Genomic DNA, 27541 nt, shown 5'->3' on the forward strand with positions numbered 1-27541 from the left:
TGCAGTAATGAGTCTCCAGAAGACACACCATGAAAGACACCTGCGCATGAATGGACTTTTGTTTCACTGATGTGTCGCCTTCTCACACTCACATGAACATAAACCCCAGTCAGAATGCGCGTTCTCACACTCACATGAACATACGGGGGTTGGACAAAATAATGGAAACACCTTAAAACATCAACAAAATATAATTTAATATGGTGTAGGTCCGCCTTTTGCGGCAATTACAGCCTCAATTCTCCGAGGTATTGATTCATACAACTTGTGAATTGTTTCCAAAGGAATTTTAAGCCATTCTTCAGTTAGAATACCCTCCAACTCTTTTAGAGACGATGGCGGTGGAAATCGACGTCTTACTTGAATCTCTAAAACTGACCATAAATGCTCAATAATGTTGAGGTCTGGGGACTGTGCCGGCCATACGAGATGCTCAACTTCATTAGAATGTTCCTCATGCCATTCTTTAACAATTCTAGCTGTATGGATTGGGACATTATCATCTTGAGGTGAAGGTGTTTCCATTATTTTGTCCAACCCCTGTATACCCCAGTCACAATGCGCGTTCTCACACTCACAGTCACATAAACCCCAGTCAGAATGCGCGTTCTCACACTCACACTCACATAAACCTCAGTCAGCATGCGCGTTCTCGCACTCACATGAACATAAACCCCAGTCAGAATGCGCGTTCTCACACTGACATGAGCATAAACCCCAGTCACAATGCGCGTGCACAGAGGTAATAAAGCAGATGTCCTGATGGAGAGTCAGTGGGGAAGAAAAAATAGGTGTGGAGGAGGGGGAGGCTGTCACGTCACATCATCACGCTTGTTAACCCCTCCACCCCCCTCCTCCACCCATTATCCACGCTGACGTAAGACACCCCAACTATTTAAAGTGCGCGCGGAGCCGTGATGCGCAGCTCAGACGGACACTTCCAGGCTGTTGACTGACTTCTTTTCCTCTGAGAAACGCAGTCCCACTTTGCAAGAAAGCAAAGAGAGAAGGAAAAAGAGGCAGAGAGAGAGAGAAAGCGGTGCGTGCGTCCTCTGATTGGCTGAATCGTGACGGCGTTACGCACGCGGAGCCTGGCGCGCATATATTGGGTGTCAGTCAACAGTTTCCCACTCCGCCGGTTCCCCCGAGGGCACGCGCGGACCAGGAAAGTACCGAAAGGCTTCAGTGTCATCAGAATAACCCACTAGAGGTAAGAATTTGGTTTTCATCCTCAGAAAATTACTCTGACAACTTCTACTCCCACTCAAAACTTACTGAGATTCGTGCGTAAAATGTCCGTTTTCTCCATTGACTTAGTTTAGTCTTTCATATTATCAGTTTTCTTTAGCCAATTCAACCTTATCATTAACTATATATACGGAATTTAATGGTAGAAATATTAGGATTAGTTAATTTTGTCACATTAGACACTAAAAATGATTCATTTTTACGTTTATTTGGCCAAAACAACCTCATGAATAAATATAAGTTCTGGCTTTAATGGTAAAGTAAAGGAGAGTCAGTTGAATTTGACAAATAGTAACTCTAAAAGACAACAATAAAGAGATAAAATAAAGAAATCTGTCTTGGATATACTCAACAGATATTTATTTTATGTTTCTCTTGCCAATAAAACCTTATAAATAAATATATAATCACTTTAATGGTGGAATTATAAGAGATTCAGTTAATTTTGACACATTAAATACTCAACGGCAATGCTAGAAGATAACAAAAAAGGGATAAAATAAAGAGAGGAGAACTGGTTTTAATAAAAAGTTATTCATTTTATGTTTTTTGGCCAATAAAACCCCATAATCTGTTACCAATATGATCCTTAAACAGCATCAGACTCATATTTACACATTTAAAATATGCAATATAATCACAAAATCTGTTTATTTACTTGTTTGTTCCATATTTTGTGTTTTATTTAGGATATAAACTGTCATATAACTGCTTTCGTGTCATTATTGTTATTTTTTCAATATACTTATAGTAGCCGGAGTGTCAGAGAAATCCAAACCTGATCCAAATATCCTCCAACTGCTGCACTTAGGACTATTAATCAGAATTGACTGAGGTTTATGTGTCATGTATTCAGTCAAGCATGAACATTTACTCACAGTAGGGCTTCAGCATCATCATTTTCTGTTTTCTTCGAGCCATAAAATCTTATATGACTTGTCTCTTTTTTATTTTTTAATGTATTAGGATGATTATGATACAATAAGAGGTGAATAGTTGATTAAAATGTTATCAAAAGTCATGTTTACGAGTGCAATATCTAAATAGTAAGGGCTGTAATGTATAAAATCATATCATCTTATCTTTATTTTTATCATTTTACACTGAAAATTATATGCAAAAATAGTAAAACACCTACTATTATCATAATATCTGCTGAAATAACTGCAATATGACTTATTTATGAGTATATTCCAATACACTGATATCGATATTAATTGATTAGTTAATGTATTTTATATAGTTAGTTATATAGCTGTATTAGAAAAAATAAATCTATGTCTCTCTGTATTTTCTTAGTCAATAAAAACTCAAAATGCAAAAAAAAAGAGGCAATCCAAGCCAATTGTATAACCTTAAAGGGGTTTCTGATCTGAACGGTATATGCCAGTCTTCAGAAAACATCCTTTAGTAGGAAAACATGGAAGTAGAAACCATTCAAGGCAAATTTATGAGTACAGCACAATTCAGACACAGAGCAATTCACAGTGCTTTGCAAAAATGGAAAAGAGACAGATGAAAAACACAATTACAATTAAAACAGAATCAATAAAACATAAATAATAATCAATTAAAATAAAGACAAAGAGAAGAGTGCAGGACAAACTGATGTTGTATGAGCTCACATGTGCACAGAAAAAGCCTCTGCAGTGTCCTGCCTCCTCTTTTTTTTTTAACTCTTGACTTTTCTTCTGTCCTTTTCTTCTGGTCCTTTTCTTCTGGTCCTTTTCTTCTGTCCTTTTCTTCTGTCCCTTTTCCTCTGGTCCTTTTCTTCTGGTCCTTTTCTTCTGTCCCTTTTCTTCTGTCCTTTTCTTCTGTCCCTTTTCTTCTGGTCCTTTTCTTCTGTCCCTTTTCCTCTGGTCCTTTTCTTCTGGTCCTTCTCTTCTGTCCCTTTTCCTCTGGTCCTTTTCTTCTGGTCCTTCTCTTCTGGTCCTTTTCTTCTGTCCCTTTTCCTCTGGTCATTTTCTTCTGGTCCTTTTCTTCTGTCCTTTTCTTCTGTCCCTTTTCTTCTGGTCCTTTTCTTCTGGTCCTCAGTCCACGGCTGTCCCCGCACACAGCAGCTGCACAGAAAAAGCCTGTTTTCTGAATTAACTTGTCTTCTGTCTGTCTGGATCTTGTCGTCCTCAGTGTTTTTAACTTTTCTTCTGGTCCTTTTCTTCTGGTCCTTTTCTTCTGGTCCTCAGTCCATGGCTGTCCTCGCACACAGCAGCTGCCTGTGGATGTTGGTTGTGGGCGCGTGCGTGTCGCTGGTGGTGGGAACGGACTGTGGGAAGGAGTGTGCACTGTGTGTGTACCGTCTGCTGGGACAACAGTCCGCCTTCTCCTCCCTGGTAATGGCACATATTTGATTACTGCTCCTACAAATGAAATATGCACTAGGTCAAGTCTGCAGCTACACCTGCTGAAGCAGAAGGGTGAGGGCAGGGGGGGCAAACATACGGTCCACGGGCCAAAACCGGTCCGCTAAAAAGAGCCCTGTCCGGTCCCTTGGATGAATTAGTAAATGACACTCATTGACACTCAAATAACACTCATTTTAGCTCAGATTTCAGTTGGGTCAGACCAGTAAAATACTGACATAAAAACCTGCAGTGGTGTTGAAAATATTCCAACACTTGTCAGATCTGAACAAACTGGTGGTTTATTTTTGTTCCCACAGCCTGAATTTCCCTTTTTTCCACTGCAAAAGGTAAAGGCAAAGGTACTGAGAATATTTCACCTACAAATGTATCAGTCCACTCCTTTTTTTATATTTGACTCCAATATTTAGTCAGCTTCTACTGTACAACCTAAAATGTCTTCAGAAAAATAATGGCAATTTTAACAATATTCTGCCCATTAGTGTTTTTTGTGTGTGATTTGTTGTAATGTACATGTGTAAATGAAAAGCTGAAACATAATATTGTTAAAATTGCACATTTTTTTCTTCAGACTTTTCAGGATATTCATGGATGTTCGTGTCATTCACATTTTTAAAGGACAGTTTGTAGATTTAAACATTTTTTATACTGTTATTTTACTTTTTTCACTCTAAAACAATGGTAAAGGTTTGGACTTGTCATTATATATAGGTTATCACCAGTCTCTTTTCCATTGACCCTGTAATTGTGCAAATATAACTTGCACATAAAAATTGACCTAATGGAAAAATGACAATTTCACCAAAAGTCTCATTTTTCAAATAAAAGTTTTTGCGCTGGTAAGAGGTGGTTTTTCGGGTGTAGTGCAAATAGTATATCACGCAAAACTGCAATGGAAAGAGCTTTATCTGCAACTAGTCAGATGAATTAAAAAAAACGGATGTTAACGTACGTTACAACAAGAGAAGAAGAAACGTGTGTGTATGTGTGGACACACCAGGAAAACACATCATTTTTGAATTTGGTAGGAGATAGAGGGGAAATATAGAATAATAATGAATCTATCTGTAAATCAACAACATATTTACGTTCGTCACCATGTTTATGGAATGACTTCTCATGTCATCTACGATAATAAATAAACAAATCATCGCATTTGTGATTTAATGGAAAAACCGACATTACGCATTTCTGTTTTTTTTCGACATTTAGTAAATATCGGTAAAGTTTTGCGCCGCTGTCCAATGGAAAGGTAACTATTTTCGTATTTTAATGTTCTGGCCCATTTCAGATCGGATGTGGCACCAGAACTAAACTGAATTTACAAAAGCAGAAGTGTGGAAACTTTAGTCTCAGTTTGTTAATAACACACAGATGTCTGGTTTGTCCTCGTTAATAAAAATCTACTGATTCTAAAGTTCTTTTTTCATGATAAATCCAGGAAAACATGCATATAGTGACTTGGCCAAAATGAATTATTAACCTTTTTTCTTTCTTTTAGTTACATCCCTGTTATTCTTGCTCTTCTTCCCTTTAGTTCACGCCCCCTTTTGTCTTATCCAATCAGAATAATGGCTGATATCTGCCTTCCATTGCAGGTCTCCTTCTCCATTTTGCTGCATTTTCAGTTCTTAGAAAGCCATCATTATATCAGATCGGTTCTGTTGAGCTCAAATGTCTGAAACATCCACATCACTGCTCTTCTTGTACTCATTTACATAGATTTTCCTCTTCATGGGCTGCTTTTCTTTGTCCTTGTCCACTTCTTTGTGTCCCCACTTGTTTCATCTTCTCTCTAAATCATCTATTTTTATCCTTTTGTCTCTTTCTGTACAATTTTCCTACAAGTTAGATGCTGCTCAGTTTAGAATATTTGCAGAATTTGCATCATTACTATCATCTTTATGAAATTATTCTCCATTTTTCATGTAGTAATTCATGTTTTTCTTTAGATATAATAGATTTAAGCAGGAGTTCTTCTGATAAATGTTGGATTACATTATTCCACATATTTGTAACAGTGGAAAAAACATCCTTCAAAATATATTTCTCCAAAAAACGTTATCGGTTTAAAAGTTTCACTGAAATTAAGGTGTGTCTAATAGCAGAAAAAATACATTTTAACAAGAAATTTGTTGTTAAAATGTAATTCCAACTTTCTCTCAGAGGGTAATTGTTAACTTACATTTACGCTTCCCGCCCAGACCCCTAGAGGGTGCTATTGTCTCCATCGCTTCATCCCCTCAAGTGTCAATACATCCTCAATTCAATTTTCCCGTTCATTAATTCTGTCGTCATAAGCCAGCAGCAGTGAAAGCTCAGCAAGAATCCCCTCCATGTGCAATCCAACTGGAATGTCCAATGGCTGTAACATGTGAAATCTATTGACTCATATGAGGAGGGGGTTTATCCAGTCGATACATAGCCCCCGGGGGGGTCACAGAGATGCCTTTGGTCTGATTATCCTTCTGCATCTGGAGTTTAGAGGCAGCAGCAGCAGGGTTGGATGTGCAGGCTTCCGTTAGACGGACTGGGAAACAGGCGCCCACATATGGTTTTCAGTTTTTCTAGGTTGTTAAAGGAGCACATGAGGGATGTGGCAGATAAACTGGGCTGTTTAGTTCTCCCACACCATCTGCTCAGTTCTCCCTCCACTCCCTCGTCTGATGTTTCTGTCTTTGTCTGTGGTTTTGACTTGGAGGACAATGGACACAACGTGGACAAAGACTCTGCATTCTGGATTCTATTGACTCGCATATATACAGTTACATTGAATAACGCACAATACAATCAATTTTCCATTTGCTCACCAGTCAATGATGTCCGCTTTATTAAATTAACATTTGTAATGTGACTTCCTGCTGTTTCACTAGAATTAAAGGAGTGATATTTAGCTTATTTTAAATGGAATTATGCATTTTAAAACATAGACTGTAAATGCTATGCTTGAGTCTGAAGTCTTCATTCATTAACTCAGTAGAACTGTTCTGTGGAGAAAGTGTTGGATTAAATAAGTTCTACTTCTCCCACTCCTTTTCAAATGTGCAGATGAAATCATGTATATATATAAGTTTTGTTTTTTTTGTTTTCTTCCATGACTTCTTACTACCTATTTTATTTCTAAGGACTAAGTAAGATTACTTTGTCTTGTTGCATATTCAAAAAAAAAAAAAAAAAAAAAAAAAAAAAGAACTCCACAGGTCCATCTTCAATACTATTTCTGACTAATGACACCAGAAAGGTGGTTTGGAGTACTGGCCCTTTAAATGAAAATCAGCCACTTCAGGCCCCGCCCCCTCCAGGTTACTGGCTGTGCTGCTCTGTCCTGTTCAACCAATAACTGAACATTTTAGGTAATGGGCTCCAAGTTTGGACAGATTTTCAGTTTTTACTCCAACCGCTGCTGCTGATAAACAAACAATTATGTCGAACTCAGAGAAATGTTTGTCAGAAGTCTGAACCTGATATGTGCAAATGTCGTGACGTAACTAGTTATAAAACTAACAAATTAAGCAGAAATTCAAACAGGTTGTAGAAATCCACTGGATTTTTGCCAAAATGAACTATAAGGGTCCAAATACACATATAAATGAACCACAGACTAATAAAAGTGGGTTTAGATAAATACGAGCCCTTTAACTCATATGAAATAAACTAATATTTCATTTATTATGTTACTTCTTAGTGAAATACTCTAAGTTCAGTCTTACCGTGTACACATTTTGGGCTTTTGCTGTAAATGGTCATAATGGAAGTGGAGTGTCAGCATTATGCAGCAGTTCACATGTTCTGGTATTATTTTGATTGACAGGTGCACAGGGCAAGAAAACAAAGTATTTCAATCTCAATGATCATTGAAGGCCTGCCTTGTATGTCATTTGTGTAACTGGGTTGGGTTTATACACTGATAGCACTTGGTTGGGTGTAGAGAAAAACCCTCATGGAAAAAAAAAAGACGCACGTCAACTGTATCCAACAGAAATTCTATTAATGTTCAGCTACATTAAGTGACTGAAAACTGAATCGATTGTGTTAATTCCCATAATTTCAACATATTTCAAAATGTTTATTCAATTAAATGGTAATTATTTAAAAAGTATTTACATGTATAATTGTGGCCAAATGTTTGAAGAATGACACAAGTTTTGTTTGTGCAAAATTTGCTTCCCATTTTGTTTGTTTCTTTTAAATTCCATATGTTTCTGAGGCTCACTGAAGAACAACTAGGAACATTCTATGGGTTTCAAAGACTGTCATGGACAAATAAATCCTATTTAAGCAAAGTCATTCCCAAAGTTTTGGGCTACAACTGCTTTTTATGGTTATATTCAAGGTTATGAGACACCCCAGAGATATATTTAGTAATATCTGAACATAATCCAAACTGATGGGCATAGATTGCTTTAACCTACAAACATACTGGAACTGGGATGGAAACTCCCTTCTCTGGGTTATGTCTCAGTATTGAAAGGCCAAAAAGCCACTAACTTTATCATTTCGATTGACTTTGGAGTCCATTTAATGAGAAAATAATGTATGATAGTATTTAGCCATAAGAGTTTGATAAAACCAATGCCTCCTGTCACCTACTGTTAGGTTTTCTATCCAACATTTTCATACAAGATTTGGTGTTTGTTTAATATTGTGGCCATTCAGAGTGGTACCGTTTTTAAAAAATCCAAATTTATGAGTACATGAGTATAAATATGAAATTGAGTGTCAAGTACTTTTTGGAAGCAGCTTTATTGAAACTATAGTATTAAAAGTACTCAACAGTCCAGGTTGTAGCGAGAAAACCCTGTGATATATAATAAAATACCTGCTTTTAGTACCCTCAGAATAATATTAATATTACACTCATTACATGTTTCTGTGGAACAGTGAGTCCTCTTGGTTAGCTATATCGAGACCAAAACAAGATGAATAAAAATTCTAGCCCACAGTCCTTCTGACTTAGAAACAAAAATGAACTCAAATAGGCTCTGTGATGTAACGCATGAACAGTTAACACGTTTGGATGGCGTTTTGGTGCACAGTTCTTGGGTCTAAGTAGCGATAATGAGCAGTGAGTGTTCAATTATCAGTTGTGAAACTAGCTCAAGTATTTTAGAAGTTGATAAAAGTTAATGCTGATCATGAAACTGATGGTCGGGACTTTTTTCCAGACATGTTCCCTGGAGTGTGATGGTGGATTGGACAGTCAGAAGCTCCGCCTCTGCAGAGACATCCTTCTGGAGGAGGACAACCACATCCCCCTGGACGATGACCGTCAACTGCAGGAACAGGAAGCAGCGGGCGCTAACGAAGAGGAGGCGGCGTCACCGGAACACCAACTGGCTAAGAAGTATGGCGGATTCATGAAGCGCTACGGGGGCTTCATGTCACGCCGCTCCTCATCCCCAGAGGGGGCGCTAGAGGAACCGGGAAACCAGGACGAGGAAGAGAACGTACGGCTGGAGATCCTAAAGATCCTGAACGCAGCAACTGAGCACGGCGCTGACGGAGGTGAGGCGGTAAAGCGGTACGGAGGCTTCATGCGTCGGGCTGGAGGAGAAGCTCAGAGCGACCTGCTGGAGGCGGTGTTGGGCCGTGGGCTGAAGAAGCGCTACGGAGGGTTCATGAGGCGTGTGGGCAGGCCGGAGTGGCTGGTGGACAGCAGCAAGAGCGTGGGCGGAGGCATGTTGAAAAGGGCATGGGAGAACGGCAGCGAGTTACAGAAGAGGTACGGGGGCTTCATGGACTAGGACGCCAGAGCTCCACCCCCTTCTGCCTCCTTCCTCCACTTCTTTCCAACCGATCACCTTGTAGTTTGGACTTGTCAGTGTTCAAAACAACTCCTCACAACTTCAGCTAATAACTTCGCATCATCTTGCTTTGTATGACGTGCTGCTGCCTACTTCATTGGTCCAACTGGTCTTGTAACGATAAAAAGATAAACATACAGTATATCGATCAGATGTTAAATCATTTTTTGGCTGACTTTTTGGTCTGTTTTATTGGTTTCCATGATGATATTATTTATTAAAACAATCTGTTGATCGAGTGTCTTGGCCGTTTGTATGATTCTACAAAACGTACACTGTTAAAATATAGAACCAAGGGTCTTGTAGTCCAACGGCATATTTAAAGACATTTCAGTTTTGACCTTTCAAGGTCTCTCAAGATGAAAGGTCATGGTACCAAATGAAAGCCCATATGGTACTTCCTGTCTGTTTTTCCCATCATAAACCAATGGGGATTTGTAAAATTTCATAACAAAATTCTAAAATCAATATTTCTGAATTCTTTGAGCAAACTTTGTAGACCTTACCCCAAAAAGATGTTCCATATCAAATATCAAGTCATTATGACAGACGGTTTTGGAGAAGAAGATTCTTGAAAAATAGTTAACAGATGGATGATGGACAACCACTGTTACCAATAGTCCATCTGACCCTTTGGGCCGTTGAACTAAAAACAGCAAAATATATAAATAAAAATAATAATGATTCTGTTATGATAATGGAAATTAAAAATACACAAGACCTACCATCTGGTGAAATTTGATAAATCCACATGTGTCACTTAACAAGACAGAAAACCAGGTTAAATTTATAAGTAGAATACCACAGTCCTCAGCGGGTTGGTTCACTTTATTTTTATTTTTTTGTATTAATATTAAGTATTAATCTGTAGTCAGTGCCTAGTACTACTATGTCCTGGGGTCACATGTCCTACAGATTGAAACTAGCTAAATAAATAACCTAGGAAATGCAAAAAACCCAACCTCATTCTTCATCACAAAACATTCAAAATAAATAATAAATAATAATAAATAAATAAATAAATAAGTTAATTAATTAATTAATTAATCATTATAGTGAGTTAACACCTCTTGTGTAGCTTTCCTTGGTAAATAAAGGTTTGAATAAAAATTCTATTCCTACATGAAGGGGAATAAGTTTCTCATCCAATGCCAGTAAAAAAAGTCAAGAGGATGACCAAAAGTCAATAGGGAATTAAAGGTTGGTGTCGCTCATGTTTTCTCATTTACCTGTTGTTCAGTCTGTTATTTCATCTGTTGAATTAGCTATAATCAAAAAAAGGTGGCTGGAAAAAAAAATAGATAAATAATTAGTAACACTTAAGCCACACTGTCAAAAGTGTGTCGTTTCACTGGTGTAATCATTACAAACATAAGTGGATTATGACTAATGTCAGTGTAAAGTGTTCACACAGATTAGATTAGTTTAGACTTTATTGATCCCACAGTGGGGAAAATCAGTGATCAAGGTAGCAACAGAATAAAGTGCAAGAAAAACTGTAAATGCATTAAGATAGTGTAAAAAAGGATATAAAAAAAATGAACAGTAATAAAAACTAAACAGACTACATACATATTTACAACAGAGTGGAGCTGCCAAGTTTTGCTGCTGTGCATCTGTGTGGTGATAGCAGTCCAGCTGACTGTTCAGGTCAACACCCAGATCAAATCTGAAACTGCCCACCAGCTCAGTGTCCGAGCCCTGGACGTTCAGCGGTGCAGGCAGTAGAGGTCTTCTCCAGAAGTCCATCACCTTTTCCTTTGTCTTGCTGGTGTTTAAACACAGGTGGTTGCACTCAGAAGTCCACGATGGCCGACCTGTCCTCCTGCTCATTTGCCTCAGAAAAACACAGCCGTCAGTGGCTGAGTGGTCAGAGAACCTCTGGAAATGACATCTGTTAGTGTGTGTAAACTCTGAAAAAATGGAAGGAATGCTAGAATAAAACTACGATTTTGTGGGAAAAAGGGGGATTTGGAGAAGCAGACAGGAGCGCTACATGTGAATAGAGACACTGGCAAATGTACTATTAACATAAAAAACTCAACATCTATGGAAGTGAATGCCATGAGTATAATATTTATTCTGCTTTAGCTTGGAGTCAGACAGCATTTATGAGCATTTACAACACTTAAAATTTACCGAGCTTCTCCTAAAACCAATTTTACTGAGGGAATTAAAAAACACAGAGGGTAAAATATGACATAAATTGTGCAAAGTAACTGTGTAAAAATGGATCTTAGAATAAATATAGTGTATGGCTAAAGAAACTGTGTGCTCCAGCTATGTAGTCACATGACTGTCATAAGGTCAGGTTAAAATACACAGCATAGGTAGAAGAAAGGATGTCGAGAAAGATGCTAGGAAGATTTAAAATAGCTTACTTCTTTGATATTAGCAGACTGGTTGATCCAGCCTCATATTTGACGTACAAGCCGAGTTGCTCCATGTGAAAACATTTTACTGGCCAGAGTACAAACTTAATGGACTACAAATGGTCTTAAAGAACTTAATGGGTAAACATGGTCCATCAGAAGCGTAAATGGTTAAAACTGGACTTTGAAGTCCGTCTTTTTCCGCTGTGTCTAAAGTGTAAGCCATGTACAACAAATCGTTCTAACTGAAACCGCTCAGTTGGGCCAGAGTTAGACTGAATTTCTACAAGTCCATGGTTCAGTCCAAGGTTTTGGTAGATTATTGTAGAGTCACTACAACATCATGTATCGTGTATTAATACAATGACAATTAAACAATAAAAAAGCATATTATGATTCGAGAGGGGCTGGACTCTCCACTTCTCTGGCGTTGCCCATGGTGAGAGGCGGCGAGCTGGTGTGGGTGTGGTCATAGCCCCTCAGCTCAGCCGACGTGTGTTGGAGTTTTCCCCGGTGAATGAGAGGGTCGCGTCCCTGCGCCTTTGGGTCGGGGACAGGTGCCTCACTGTTGTCTGGGCCTACGGGCCGAACAGCAGTGCAGAGTACCCGGCCTTCTTGGAGTCCCTGGGAGGGGTGCTGGATGGTGCTCCGACTGGGGACTCCATCATTCTCCTGGGTGACTTCAATGCCCACGTGGGCAACGACAGTGAGACCTGGAGGGGGTGATGGGGAGGAACGGCCTCCCCAATCTGAACCCCAGTGGTGTTTTGTTATTGGACTTTTGTGCTAGTCACAGTTTGTCCAGAACAAACACCATATTCGAACACAGGGATGTCCATAAGTGCATGTAGCACCAGGTCACCCTAGGCCGGAGGTCGATGAGTGACTTCATTGTTGTGTCATCAGACCTCTGGCGGCGTGTTTTGGACGCTTGGGTGAAGAGAGGGGCGGAGCTGTCAACCAATCACCACCTGGTGGTGAGTTGGATCTGCTGCCGAAGGAGGAAACTGGACAGACTCAGCAGGCCCAAATGTGTTGTGAGGTTCTGTTGGGAACGTCTGGCAGAGCCCAGTGTCAGTGTGGTCTTCAACTCCCACCTCTGAGAGAGCTTCTCCCAGATCCCGGGGGAGGCTGGGGACATTGAGTCCGAGAGGACCATGTTCTCCACCTCCATTGTCGAAGCGGCTGCTTGGAGCTGTGGTCGCAGGGTCTCCGGTGCCTGTCGTGGCGGCAATCCCTGAACCCGGTGGTGGACCCTGGAAGTAAGGGATGCCGTCAAGCTGAAGAAGGAGTCTTATCGAGCCTTGTTGGCTCGTGGGACTCCCAAGACAGCTGATGGGTACCGGCGGGCCAAGCGTGCCGCAGCCCGAGCGATTGTGGAGGCAAAAACTGGGGTCTGGGTGGAGTTTGGGGAGGCCATGAAGAAGGACTATCGGTCGGCCTTGAGGAAATTCTGGCAAACCGTCCGACACCTCAGGAGGGGAAAGCAGTTCCCCACCAATACTGTTTACAGTGGAAGTGGGAGGAGCTGACCTCGACTGGGGATGTGGTCGGACGGTGGAAGGAATACTTGGAGGATCTCCTCAATCCCGCTGTCATGTCTTCCATGGAGGAAGCAGAGGCTGAGGTCTCAGAGGTGGACTGGTCCATCACCCAAGCTGAAGTCACCGAGGTGGTTGGACAGCTCCTCGGTGGCAGAGCATCGGGGGTGGATGAGGTTCACCTTGAGAACCTTAAGTCTCTGGATGTGCAGGACTGTCTTGGTTGACACGTCTCTGTAACATCACGTGGCAGTCGGGGACAGTACCTCTGGATTGGCAGACCGGGGTGGTGGTCCCCCTTTTTAAGAAGGGGGACCGGAGGATGTGCTCCAACCACAGAGGGATCACACTCCTCAGCCTCCCGGGGAAAGTTTATTCCAAGTACTGGAAAGGAGAATCTGACCAATAGTCAAACCTCGGATCCAGGAGGAACAGTGCGGTTTTTGTCCCAGACGTGGAGCGCTGGACCAGCTCTATACTCTCCATCGGGTGCTCGAGGGTTCATGGGAGTTCGCCCAACTGGTTTATATGTGTTTTGTGGATTTGGAGAAGGCGTTCGACCATGTCCCTCGTGGTATCCTGTGGGGGGTACTTCGGGAGTATGGGGTCCGGGGCCCTCTGCTGAGGGCAGTCCGGTCCTTGTATGACTGAAGCAGGAGCCTGGTTCGCATTGCCGGCAGTAAGTCAGACCTGTTCCAGGTGCACGTTGGTCTTCGGCAGGGCTGCCCTTTGTCACCGGTTCTGTTTGTTATTTTTATGGACAGAATTTCTAGGCGCAGCCAAGGATCAGAGGGGGTCCGGTTTGGGGACCACAGGATTTCATCTCTGCTTTTTGCAGATGACGTTGTCCTGTTGGTCTCATTGAACCTGGACCTTCAGTGTGCCCTGGGGTGGTTTGCAGCCGAGTGTGAAGCGAGCGGGATGAGGATCAGCACCTCCAAATCCGAGGCCATGGTTCTTGACTGGAAAAAGGTGGTCTGCCCTCTCCGGGTCAGTGGGGGGTCTTTGCCCCAAGTGGAGGAGTTCAAGTATGTCGGGGTCTTGTTCACAAGTGAGGGAAGGATGGAGCGTGAGATTGACAGACGGATGGGTGCAGCGTCTGCAGTGATGCAGTCGCTGTACTGGTCAGTTGTGGTAAAGAGGGAGCTGAGGCTGAGGCGAAGCTCTCAATTTAACATCTACAGGTAACATCTACAACAGGGGTCACCACTCCTGGTCCTCGAGGGCTACTATCCTGCATGTTTGAGATGGTTCCCTCTTCCAGTCCACCTGACGGTTGTCATCAGGCTTCTGCAGAGCTGGAGGAAAGGCTGATCATTTGAATCAGGTGTGTTGGAAGAGGAATCCAGCTAAAAAATGCAGGATAGTGGCCCTCGAGGACCAGGGTTGGTGATCCCTGATCTACAACTATATCTTGTCTGAAGAAAAGAAAAGCCTAATTACATGAACAGAAGACAAAATGAACGTTATTAGACAGACATGGTAATTTATAGACTGAATGATGGCAGTCACTTTGAAGAGGAAAAGCTCGTACATTAGAACTGGACTGTGTCAGTGGGTCACAGCTCTGGCAAAAACACTGAGATCCTCACCCTTTGATAGCTCAGCTGGTAGAGCGGAGGACTGTAGTGACAAACAACGGCATCCTTAGGTCGCCGGTTCAAATCCGGCTCGAAGGAAAAGCTTTTACGGGTGTGACTCAGTCAAACTGAACTTCTGAATGTCCTTTGAAATCGTACAGAGCCAGCTCATCAGAGATGTTTGAGCACCTGAGATAGGATGACAATGCCCATCTTCATTTGAAAAAGTGGATAAAATTATTTAAAAGATACCACACAGTCACAGAGACCATGAAATTTAAAGTCTTCCAGGGTCGCTTGATCCCATATCAGGGTATGGTCAGTAGGTCACACCTCTGGCAAAAAACTGGTACATGTACCCTTTGATAGTTCAGATGATAGAGCAGAGGACTGTAGTGAGAATCTGAGGTATCCTTAGGTTGCTGGTTCAAATCCAGCTCAAAGGATAATCTCTTATGGGTGAAACTCAGTTGAGACAAATTTAACTTCTGAACGTAGAGCCAGCTCGTCAGAGATGTTTGAGCACCTGAGATAGAATGGCTCTGTCTACCTTCATTTGAAAAAGTGGATAAAATTATTTAAAATGTACCACACAGTCACAGAGGTCATGAAATTTAAAGCCTTCCAGGAACACTTGAGCACTATACCAGGGTTTGCTCAGTACGACATAATGGTTTATCAGCAGCAGCGGCTGTAGTAAAAACTGGAAATATGTCCAAACTTTGAGCCAATTACCTAAAATGTTGAGTTGCTGGTTGTATTAATGAACACAAGTGGCTGAATGAGACAGAAAGCGCAGTCAACAACCTGGAGGGGGCGGGGCCTGAAGTGTCTCATTTGCATTTAAAGGGCCAGCGCTCAGAACCACCTTTCTGGTGTCATTCCTCAGAAATAGTATTGGAGATGGACCTGTGGAGTTGAATTAACGAAGAATCCAGAGCCAAGCAGAGCATTTACCGTTTAGGGAGACCACAGGGAAATGAGGGAAAATGCAGAATTCCATTTTAGAAAGCAAAACATCGCTTCTTTAATGTCTGTATATTGTATCATCTACCAGCAGACAGTTGCAGCAGAATAGTCATGATGAGGAGTGTGGGAACTGTACGTATTTTCCTGTATATATATTGACTTCCCAGTAAACTATCTGAAGGTAAATGTACCACATGTGTTTTTTCACAGCTGAATCAGGACTCAGAACAGAAAAAGAAAACGATTGTCCTATCAAACACAAGCATCTCCCACTCCTTCAGCAGTCAGTGATTGCAGTGAGCCACAAAAGCTTCCATAGACCTGCCCACTCCACAGCGAGAGGGGCCACTTATGCATCTGGAAAATAATCGCTTACATAAAATCCATATGCTGAGCAAGAACAGCGGATTGTCCATTCATGTGCAGAAGGTGAGGAAATCTCAGCTACAAAGGGACATGCCGTGACAATCAATACAGTCATCTATACTGGTTTTCTCTCACACCAGTTTTCTTTGTTTGTAGAAGAAGCCGTTAAAACATACATTTACTGTTAACAGAATGGCAGCTCATCTCAGACAAACACTAATGAAATATTCAACAGCTGTAGATGAGAAAAATAATCAGTTTAGCTTCTAAAACTAAGACTGAAAAAGTAAAACTGCTATGGATAAAAACATCCTCATTATTTGGAATAAAATGAAATTTAATAGGCTGACTACCAGGTGTCAGGTAACAAAGTACAAATCCTTAGTTACCTTACTTAACCCTGTAAAACCTGAACCATTAAATCATTGACAGAAAATTCCAGTTCTTTGAAACTGGAGCCTTTATTGGTCCTTCTGAACAACCAAGAAAAACTTTCTCTTTTTTTGTTTTTTTCTTTTTCCAAATATCAATATCCATGTATGATTTTCAATTTTGTATCATATTTGATACATTAGGTCTCAATGCTCAAATATTATTATTTTTGAACAAACAAAAACATAATGTAACACAAACATGTCTAATAAATAGTTAATTCCTTTTCTAAATGCTCTCAGTTCTTCCTCATTAATGTCAGTCTTGTAGTGTCACTAAAGGCCTCTGGTGAATGAACTCCTCCCCCTGGTGGATTATCTGTGTATTGCATGTATCTAATTGTATACATCAGGTTTTTCAAGAAAAAAAAAATCACACTGATCATGTAGAGGGCTTCAAAACTCATATATCAAATGTGATACGTTTGGTGTTAAAGAGTTATCTATACTTTACTGGAGTAATTAATTTTCAGCTGACTTTTCACCTCTACTTCTTACATTTTCCACAATTATCTGTACTTTCTACTTCTTACATTTTAAAAATAGCCTTGTCACTGCTATTTCATTTTAGCTTGTTTTCATTCCGGCTTGTCATCGTTCAAATAAAAAACACTATCCAGATAAATCACGCCATCCGGATAGAGTGAATTGAACTGTGGTTGGATGAAAAGTATAAACATCTACCATTCTGACATCCTATTAGTGCACAACCCATCACACCTGACTTTGCACCATTACAATACTTTTCACGTTTCCACGGTAACTACGGAGCCTCTGAACATCCTAATGGGTCATATCTGATGACCATGAAAAGATGACAAACAGTATTTTACACCAATTATTGACATGTATTGATAGGATTAGTGGATCAACAGGAATTAAACAGTTTAGATCAGTGAATGATTTTGGTGATTATGGTTCAATTTAAGTCTGAATACATGGAATGAAAGTTGAATATATGAAAAATAAAGTGTGATCATGGAATGACTGTTTGGAAAGAAAGTTGGGTTTTGGTCGATGGTGGACATTTGGGCCTTTATGGGTTAAAAGTAAAAACTTATATAAAAGTTTTAATGAATTCCACAGATTTCTCCAAAGTGCACGTTGTCTTTCACCTTCAAAATAATGGAATTCTTCAATAAAATTAGAATAACCCTCAATGTAATTGCGGCGCTATTGTAAAACTGATCTTCCTCTTGTGGTTTACTGGGCCAAAGCACACAGATGGCATCTAGAATTTCTGAATTGAATGTTTTAGTTCAAAGGATCCTTGCCCGATAACAAGTTCTACTTATTTATCGAGTAATTTTATGATTAATATAATGAGAGATAATGTTTTGGGAGTCTGTCTTGGCTTTTCTAGTCATATCATCCTCCATCTTTCAGTTATTAAATTAACTAAATCAGATACTTCTTTTAAATTTGATGATCCTCCATGTTTGGTGAATTCAGATTACACTCTTTTATCATCTTCTACCATCAAGGGGCAATAAAAACATTATGATGAACTGCCTGTTATTTTTAAGTCCTATATTTTATGCTGGTTGTGACACCATCTTTCTGTCAGGTTTTAGAGAAGTCGAGTTGTATAAATCACGTTTGTGATGCATTTAGCGGAAGTGCACCCCAGGAGAGCGTCTATTATCTTCAAGCAGCTGTTGTAAACTTGCCTTATTTCTCCCCAGCTGCTTCTGAGGACTTAAAGCAGCATTTTCTACCTCCTGCTGAGCCTGTTTCTTTTTATCTTAATTGTCTGGTTTCCATCACTCGTATCTCATTCTCTACAAGATGCTGGAAAATGCATGTAGTGAAATGAGATTCTCTCCCTCTAAACGAGTTTACGGAGGTTTCCCACACACGAGCAGCCTGACGAGCTTCGTTTGTGCAAGTTAATGTGTGGAGCGGAGAAGTAGAGTGGGTTTACTGTATGTGAACCAGCTAGCAGGAAGGGAAAAGAAAGGAAAACTAAGAGAACATTTTACCACGTAATTTAATCTACACAGCAGTAACTTATCTGCATTTTCCACCAAAATATGTTTAATATTCAAATTCTTAAATAGGGGTGTCAAACATGAGGCCCGTGGACCAAACTGTCCCTCCAAAGGGTCTAAACCGGCCAACAAAATGAATTTGTGAAGTGGAAAAATTACACTGAAGGTATTAAATGTTTAGGTTTCGAACTCATTTTAGTTGACAGGACACATACTGTACATACCAATATGATGTCAAGTATAATCCTAGAATAATAACCCACAAATAATGACAAATCTAAATGTTCTTCTCGGTTTAATGTTACGAAAAGTAAAATTACACAATGAAAATATCTACAATTACAAACTATCCTTTCATAATCAAATGTGAATAATCTGTACAAATATGAACAACCTGAAGAAAAAAACACTGAACAAAAATATAAATGCAACACTTTTGTTTTTGCTGCCATTTTTCATGAGCTGAACTCAAAGATCTCAAGAAATTTCTCTCACATATTGTTCATAAATCTGTGTTCAGGCTCTTTTATGCTCCCTTTACAAACGTAAACAGGTTGGTCTGTATCTAACATTGTCATGTGCCTTCATACTTCCATGCATCCTGTAAGTCACAATGAGTTTTTCTCTATCAATCCACCAGAGGGCACCGCTCTTAATTACCATACTGGCCAAACACCACGAAGAAGAGTGAAGTTTTTTAGAAGAAGAAGAACAAGAAGAAAGTCAATAATATCAAACATGACGATGACAGAGCAGGTTTTACTAATGTGGATACTCATGTTAATATTCACCGGGGTAGTTGGCATAAGTATGTCAGTAGTTTTTAGCTTACCGGCCGACAGGCTGTAAGCGATTATCGGCATCCGGCGGCAGCATCTGTCATCTGTCGTAAATGTCTGGTGTATGAGTGTGTGAATGTGAGGTCTTGTAAAGTGCTTTGGACTCTATGAAGGTGTAGAAAATGTACGATAGAAGTGCAGTCCATTTACCACTTCTTACCTCTGCCAAGTGTAACAGTGGAGTTTATGTTTTCACCAGTTTGTCTGTTTGTTGGTTTGTCTGTGTGCAAGATAACTCCAAAAGTTCTGGATGGATTTGGATGAAAATTTCAGTAAATGTTGACACTGGCACAACGAACAAACGATTAAATCTGGTGGTGATGGGGGGAGGGGGGGGTGCCTTGGCGGAGGTCTGTGCTCTCTGAGTGCTTTTCTAGTAATAATATTGTAATAATAATAAAAAGTTAACAGTGGAAAAAAGATGAATGAACCAAACCAAACCCTAACCCTCTTCATGGTCATCAGATATGACCATATTTGGACGTTCAAAGGCTCTTTAGTTACCATGGAAACACTGTCATCTTCTACAACATTGCTTCACCAGTCAAACCCATGGAGTTGGATCAATGACAGTGGATGGACACACTTATCCATATATTTGACTGAAAAAGTCACTTTTGACAAGATTTTTGTGTTCGTTCATATTCCACAGTAATGTGACTTCTATCAGTTTGGAATATGAACTGAATGTGAACCTGAAGTGACCCACATGCACTAAAGAGGTCCTGAAGTGACCCACATCCGCTAAAGAGGTCCTGAAGTGATCCACATGCACTAAAGAGGTCCTGAAGTGAGCCACATGCGCTAAAGAGGTTCTGAAGTGACCCACATGCACTAAAGAGGTCCTGAAGTGACCCACATGCACTACAGAGGTCCTGAAGTGACCCACATGCACTGAAGAGGTCGTGACCCACATGCACTGAAGAGGTCCTGAAGTGAGCCACATGCACTAATGAAGTCCTGAAGTGACCCACATGCACTAAAGAAGTCCTGAAGTAACCCACATGCACTAAAGAGGTCCTGAAGTGACCCAAATGCACTAAAGAGGTCCTGATGGAAGTAAGTGTTCATGGAAGTAAGTCCGTTTTCCTGCTCCTCCTCCTTGGACACAGAATTGTGACGTTTGTCGCATTTCAATGACATAAAGGTCAGATAAATGTGACCTGACCGTTCAGACTGAAGTCGCATTGGAAAATATCTGATACGTATCAGATTTAGGACCACATATCCTCCTGAGACCCAGCTATGCTTTTGTGTCCTCTGGAGTGGACAAGAGTTTCACAGCTTTACTTTCAAATAAAAAAATGACATAATGTCCTCTGGAAAGGACGTGATATTAAAAAAAAAAAAAAAAAAACTTTATCTGAAAAAACTGGTGCATCATGCTGTTTCCAATTAAGGCAATTATTGAATGTCAAATGGTGAAAATGTTTACTGACCGGGTCTCAGGAGGACATGGCCTGAAAAAATCGTATTTGTGCCGTTCAAACTGTCTTGAACATATTGAATACAGGTCACATATGTGGAAAAAATCCGACTGGAGTCACATTTACCTGCGGTCTGAACGGAGCCGGTGTCGTTGCACCATCGATACCACCACTGGCTCAAGGCGGTTTTGCACTCAGTAAAAATATGCATCAAAGTCCCCTTCTGCCGGCAAACTCACAATTTTGATCCTCTAAATATACGGAGTGTTTTTAATTGATCCTTTCTCTGGGCAAAACAACATGTGAATCACTGTGAAATCTCCAACATGTCTGTTCTGTTTCACTGCAGATGATCTGTGCTCCAGCCAAAAGGAAGTGGAGAATGTGAATCTGAGGAGATTTGAGAACTGTCTGATAAAAACTGCAAACTAAGGCGAAAAACTTGGACTCATCTGACGCACAAGGAACTGCAGGCCTCCATCCAGCTGATCCGAGTTCAGCTGATCAGAACAGGGCTGAAATGGCTGAAGGCACACTTTTCTGCTGGTTAATGACACAAGGAATGGGAAGTCGTTTCAGAATCATGTATGTGAACTTCAACCATGAAGACTTGTGGCACATTTCCAAAAGCAGAGTTCAGGAAGCACACTGATACTCCTACCCTGTGATGTTCATCTGCCATCCTGCTGCTGTTTTCACCATGGCAGTCATCGGCAGCAGGTAGAGAGTCAACTTCTATCTTAAAGGTAAAGTAGGTCAGATTTGTCTTCCTTTTCTAGAAGTGTGTGGTGGTGAATTTACCTGGATTTTTCATTCTAGTTTAGTTTTATTTAGTTTGGACTTTTTTTTTCTCTAATTCAGTTTTAATTCATTTTTAGAGCAGGTTTGATAGTTTTTATTAGTTTTCATTATTTTCTAAATGCTTGGTTTTAGTTTAGTTTTAGTTTAGTTGTAGTTTAGTTTTAGTTTAGTTTTACTTTTAGTTTAGTTGTAGTTTAGTTTAGTTTTTAGTTTAGTTGTAGTTTATTTTTAGTTAGTTGTAGTTTAGTTTAGTTTAGTTTTAGTTGTAGTTTAGTTTTAGTTTAATTTAGTTTTAATTTAGTTTTAGTTTAGTTGTAGTTTAGTTTTAGTTTAATTTAGTTGTAGTAAGTTTTAGTTTAGTTGTAGTTTAGTTTTAGTTTAATTTAGTTTTAGTTTAGTTGTAGTTTAGTTTTAGTTTAGTTGTAGTTTAGTCTTAGTTTAGTTTTACTTTAGTTGTAGTTTAGTTGTAGTTTAATTTAGTTGTAGTTTAGTTTTAGTTTAGTTGCAGTTTAGTTGTAGTTTAGTTTTAGTTTAGTTTTACTTTTAGTTTAGTTTTAGTTTAGTTGCAGTTTAGATTAGTTTTAGTTTAGTTGTAGTTTATTTTTAGTTTAGTTTTAGTTGTAGTTTAGTTTTAGTTGTAGTTTAGTTTTAGTTGTAGTTTAGTTTTAGTTTAGTTTATGTACATAGTAGTATAATTTTTATGTGTTTTAATTAGTTTTGTAAACACACAATACAGTTTCAGTTAGTTATGGTTTTTTTCTTTTAATTCTAGTTTTTAATTATTTCAGTTAATGAAAATGTTTTTTCAGTTCCAGTTTTGGTCATTTCATTAGTTTTCGTTAATGATAATAACCTTGGTTGGATGTCACCCTTTCATAGGCGTGTTTGTACCTCCAAACATTTAACCCCTAAAGACCCAGTGCGACTTTTGTGTCAGTTCCCAAATGAATTTTTATCTCCATTTTTAACATTTCTTAAGTGATTTATCACCATTTACTCAAATATTAAGCTCTGTATTTTGCATTTTGAAGTGAAAATCAGGTGTTTTCCTCTCTTTAATTTACAGATCCTGTACTTTAATCATCATTCTGATATTACATTTGTGGGTTATTATATCAAAAACAGAGAAAACTGAAGTTAAAGTGACTTTAAGAGTAAAATATATCATTAACTGAATGTAAGCCAAGTATCTACAACTACTGTCATTTATTAAACTCCGCTGGTTTTACTGGTGAGTCAATGTGTTTCCACATTCACTACGAAGCCTCTGAATGTGTGAAAGGCTAAGTACAAAGGCTGAACCCAAAAGCAAGACCACCAATAACCAGTAAGGTTTAGTGTTTTTATTAAACACTTTAACAGGGAATAATATACAACACAGAGATAATGTAACTTCTGTGAAGCCTCCGATTCCGGGAATAAACGTCTGGGCTGTGGGTGAATACAGCAGACGACCGGCCTGGCCGAGCCGGGAAAACCCCAACGGAATCCCCACTAGGGACAAACAGAGGGTGGTCACAAAACAAGCCAGGTCATACACGGATAAGCAGTCAAACAAGCAACGGTACATGGGGGACAGGCAGACTCACGGTAGTAATCCAGGCGGAGGTCGAGGCACAGGTAATCAGTGGAGGCTGAGGTATTTAAAGGGAGCAGGCAGAGACAGAGTCGGGTATACGAACCAGGTCGAGAACAAGCAGGCAGGATAGGAACAGGCTGAGTCGGTGGTCGAAGGACGAAAACAGGTCAAACACGGCAGACAAACGAACAGGATCCAAGTAATGCTGGTAAGTGAACACAACGAATTGTAGAGCACAAACTGGCAAAGGAACAGGGGAAGACACAGGGTTTAAATACACAAGAGGGCGGGAAGACAATGAGACACAGGTGGAGATAATCAGGGAGGAGCAAGGTAATCAGGGAAAAGGTGAACATGATCAGGGAGAGGAAGTAAAGACAACAGACAAGACACATGAGGGAAACTTAACAAAATAAAACAGGAAACAACAAACAAAACAGAAAAGACAGACAAAGTCCAACAGCCGACATGACAGAATGTCTAAATTCTAAATATTTCACCTGTAGGTTATCTGAGCTTTACAATATAACAACTAGAAAATGAAAATAATAAAATAATGACTATAATATTGTAACAAGAATAGGATACCAAATTATTTATTAATTGAGTGTTGATTTATTGATTAATTTAATTATAGGTTTATAACCAAACTTAAACTTAAATCAACTCAAAACAATAATTTGGAAATCTTGCATAGGTTGATAGTTCGTTGACTGCACAGATGAACCCATGTGTGAATAACAGTACACAAAGCACAACTGAGGCAATGGATTTATATACATATAAATACTTTATTAACTAAACTAAGACACACAAATAACATAAAGACAAGAGACAAATACAACCAAAGGAGCAGGAGATTATGGACAGGAGAATATGTAGATTAAGATGGCAGATAGCTATATTCAAGAGATTATAATGTTAGTGAGGTTACGTTGAGGTAAACCTACTTAAATTGGAATAACACCAACTCAGATAAATCAGGAGCAAGTTTTCTTACAAGTTGTTGCGGTGCGGATGCAGCAACTGGCACGGCCTTGACGGCAGATGGATGAAGTCTTCTGACGTAGTTCGAAGCAGGAACAGGCTGTGAAGCGACGTGCTTGCGCTGGAGGCCTGAAGGTCTGGAGTTCTGAAGTTCTGCTGGCTGGAGGAGGTTCACAGCTGGCTCTGGCGGCTGGTTCTGGAAAGCTCGCCAGGAGAAGATGGAACAGCTCTGAGAGCCAAGGAGATGGTCAAGACTCCTTGGAGAAAGCTCTTTGCTCTTAGGTGAGAGCTCAGAAGAGGTGGAGAAAGCTCTTTGCGTAGGTGAGAGCAGCGAGGGTGGAAAAAGCTCTGCTGAAAAGTTGGTTTCATTTACTTTTATAGTTTGTCCAAAAACCAACCCGAAACGCCTTCCTCATGAATATAGATGAGTCATCGATGCCTTGGGGCGTTGCCGTCTTTGTCTGTTTTCGGCGGGAAAACGCCTCCTCGTGAATATTCAAAAATATCACGTTTCTCTTCCCTCTTGGGAAGACAGAGGGGGAGAAGACTGTGGCCTTGTAAGAAAACTTTACATCCTCAGATAAGATTCTTAAACTTTATACATCACCTGTAACCTCACTTAAGCATCAGTAAAATAACAGCATGATTATTCAGACATGCTATAAGCAGTGATACTCTTACTTTCACATAATTTACATGAACATGAACATGATCAGGACACACATATGTGAAACCACAGGTCAGGCAAATGGCTTAAGTATTACATGCATACAAGAGTTAACGTGCTGAGTTAATCAACATTAACACATAATGTAATACATTATTAACATGGCACATATAGGGATTTTATCATTCAGTCCTTTGTTCGTTTCTGGGTTCATCTTCACCTCTGGATAAGCAACAAGTTCCGGGGTGCTCTCAATTACCACGACAAGGGAAATGGCTCTTGATGAAGAACAGAGCGAAAATGAGCCTAAGTTTCATTGTTCTGTGTACTTTTAAATTAGGTTAGTCTCATTCTTTAAGCGCATCCGTCATTATAAATGTCGCTTGTAGAGGATGTCCCAGCTTTGACCTGGTGACGGACCAATCAGCATGGTTGTTCAGGAATTTGGTTTGACACGGAGAGGAAGATGATATAATTTATGATTCTGTTTTTGAGTCTGTTCACTCACTCCACCGTCATCCGGCTACAATATTATTGGATCTCTCTAGTCTAGTCTTGTTTCCAAAACCAAGTGAGAAATATAACACGATTAGTGCTAAAAGATAAAACTATTAATGGATTGATTGATTAACCGATTGACTGATGTATTTATTTCAAACATGAACGTCAAAAAACAAACAAAACATTTAAATAAAAGACATATAATACATATTCGAAAAGGAGTGAGAATAAGTATATTTTAAATATTTAAATACTTAAATAATTAATAACAATAATAAGCTTTCTAGTCTAAACATATCTGTACGCTAATGCCTGATATTCATTCATTCATTTTCTGAACCCGCTTTATCCTCACTACGGTCACGGGGGTCGCTTGGAGCCTATCCCAGCTACATAGGGGCGAAGGCGGGGTACACCCTGGACAAGTTGCCAGTTCATCGCAGGGCTGAACATATAGAGACAAACAATCACTCTCACATTCACACCTATGGGCAATTTAAATTAACCAATTAACCTATCAGTGCATGTCTTTGGATGGTGGGAGGAAGCCGGAGTACCCGGAGAGAACCCACGTAGAGAACATGTAAACTCCACACAGAAAGGTCCCACCCCCCGTCAACTGGTGTTGGAATCGAACCCAGGACCTTCTTGCTGTGAGGCACGAGTGCTAACCACTGCACCACCGTGTCGCCCTAATGCCTGATACTTACTGTTAAATAATTGTGTTTCTGGATTTAAATTATTATGAACAAATATAATACAATTAACATAAACACATATTAATAAAACTAAAAATGACATCCTTACAACTATGGCTTTAAATCAGGTATAAACACAAATGTCTGTGTGTTCACTGTGGACAGAATTATTATACCGAGCTCAGAAGAATGGCTTTGGTCAGTTTGAGGGGTCAGAGTTCACCACAGCTGAACAATGCACAGATTTGGACAGTGGCAGATTTGTTACTTTGAATTATTCTGACCTTTTCTGTTCTCGTCAGTTGTGAATATTTGTGAACATTTGTGAATATTTGTGAACATTTGTGAACATTTGTGAATATTTGTGAACATTTGTGAATATTTGTGAATATTTGTGAATTTTTTGTGAACATTTGTGAATATTTGTGAATATTTGTGAATATTTGTGAAAATTTGTGAATATTTGTGAACATTTGTGAATATTTGTGAATTTTTTGTGAACATTTGTGAATATTTGTGAACATTTGTGAATATTTGTGAACATTTGTGAATATTTGAGAACATTTGTGCTCTGATCCACCCTCACCTGAGGGAGGCACTCTTAACCTGTGGTATAGCCGAATGAATCAACCCCTGTCTAAATAGATTTTAAATAGAACTATCCGAATCAATGATGTGTCATTAATGAAAGGCAGTTCACTCTGTGGAACCAAACACTATATGGACAAAAGTATTGGGACACTGTTGAATTCAGGTGTTTCTTTTCTAATAGGGGTCTGGGATACAACACCATAATGACAAATATCATAATATAGTTTTATACTGTGATAAATTTCATTGCATTGGGTAACATTAAGGAAATCTTGATGTGTATAAACTATATGGACAAAAATATTGGGACACCTCATGGCCACAGCTGTAAGATGTCCTGTTCAAGCTGATTTGAGATATAAACATTAATATTTTCATGAAGTTTGATAGGAGAATTATCTTCATAAGTGACATGTGAAGAAAGTAGATGGTTAGTTGTGGTGGAAAATTATTATTTACAGTCAGAGCACGACAAATATTTTAGAAATTTAGACTTAGAACATTTAAAATCATAGTCATAGATTAAACAAAAATTATAATAATGTTGAGACAAATAAAGTAAAAACCATCTTTGAGGCATTTTAGAACCAAAGATAACAATATAAGCAAAAATTAACCAATGCAATGATATTTATCAGAATATAAAAACATATTATTACATTTGTCATTATTGTTTTGTATCCCAGACCTGTTAGAAAAGAAACACCTGAATTGAACATGTCCCAATACTTTTGTCCATATAGCTCATGTTACCACACAGTAATCTACAACAGTCAGTAACTGGGATAA

General features: G+C 39.5%; 1 protein-coding gene and 1 non-coding gene across 2 annotated transcripts; both read left to right on the forward strand.

Annotated features, from left to right (window-relative positions):
- The first annotated feature begins 928 nt into the window (after nt 1-928).
- Nucleotides 929-9651, forward strand: LOC115436801 (proenkephalin-A). Its single transcript, XM_030159740.1, has 3 exons — nt 929-1210; nt 3432-3578; nt 8774-9651. Exons 2-3 carry the CDS (start codon nt 3435-3437, stop codon nt 9350-9352), a joined length of 723 nt encoding a protein of 240 aa, XP_030015600.1. The 5' UTR covers nt 929-1210; nt 3432-3434; the 3' UTR covers nt 9353-9651.
- A 5266-nt stretch (nt 9652-14917) lies between these two features.
- trnay-gua (transfer RNA tyrosine (anticodon GUA)) lies at nt 14918-15004 on the forward strand. The gene is given in 2 exon segments: nt 14918-14954; nt 14969-15004. It is a non-coding gene; the product is annotated as a tRNA-Tyr (tRNA).
- Nucleotides 15005-27541: the final 12537 nt, after the last annotated feature.

This window comes from Sphaeramia orbicularis, chromosome 17 (genome assembly GCF_902148855.1).
Source record: "Sphaeramia orbicularis chromosome 17, fSphaOr1.1, whole genome shotgun sequence".
NCBI lineage: Eukaryota > Metazoa > Chordata > Actinopteri > Kurtiformes > Apogonidae > Sphaeramia > Sphaeramia orbicularis.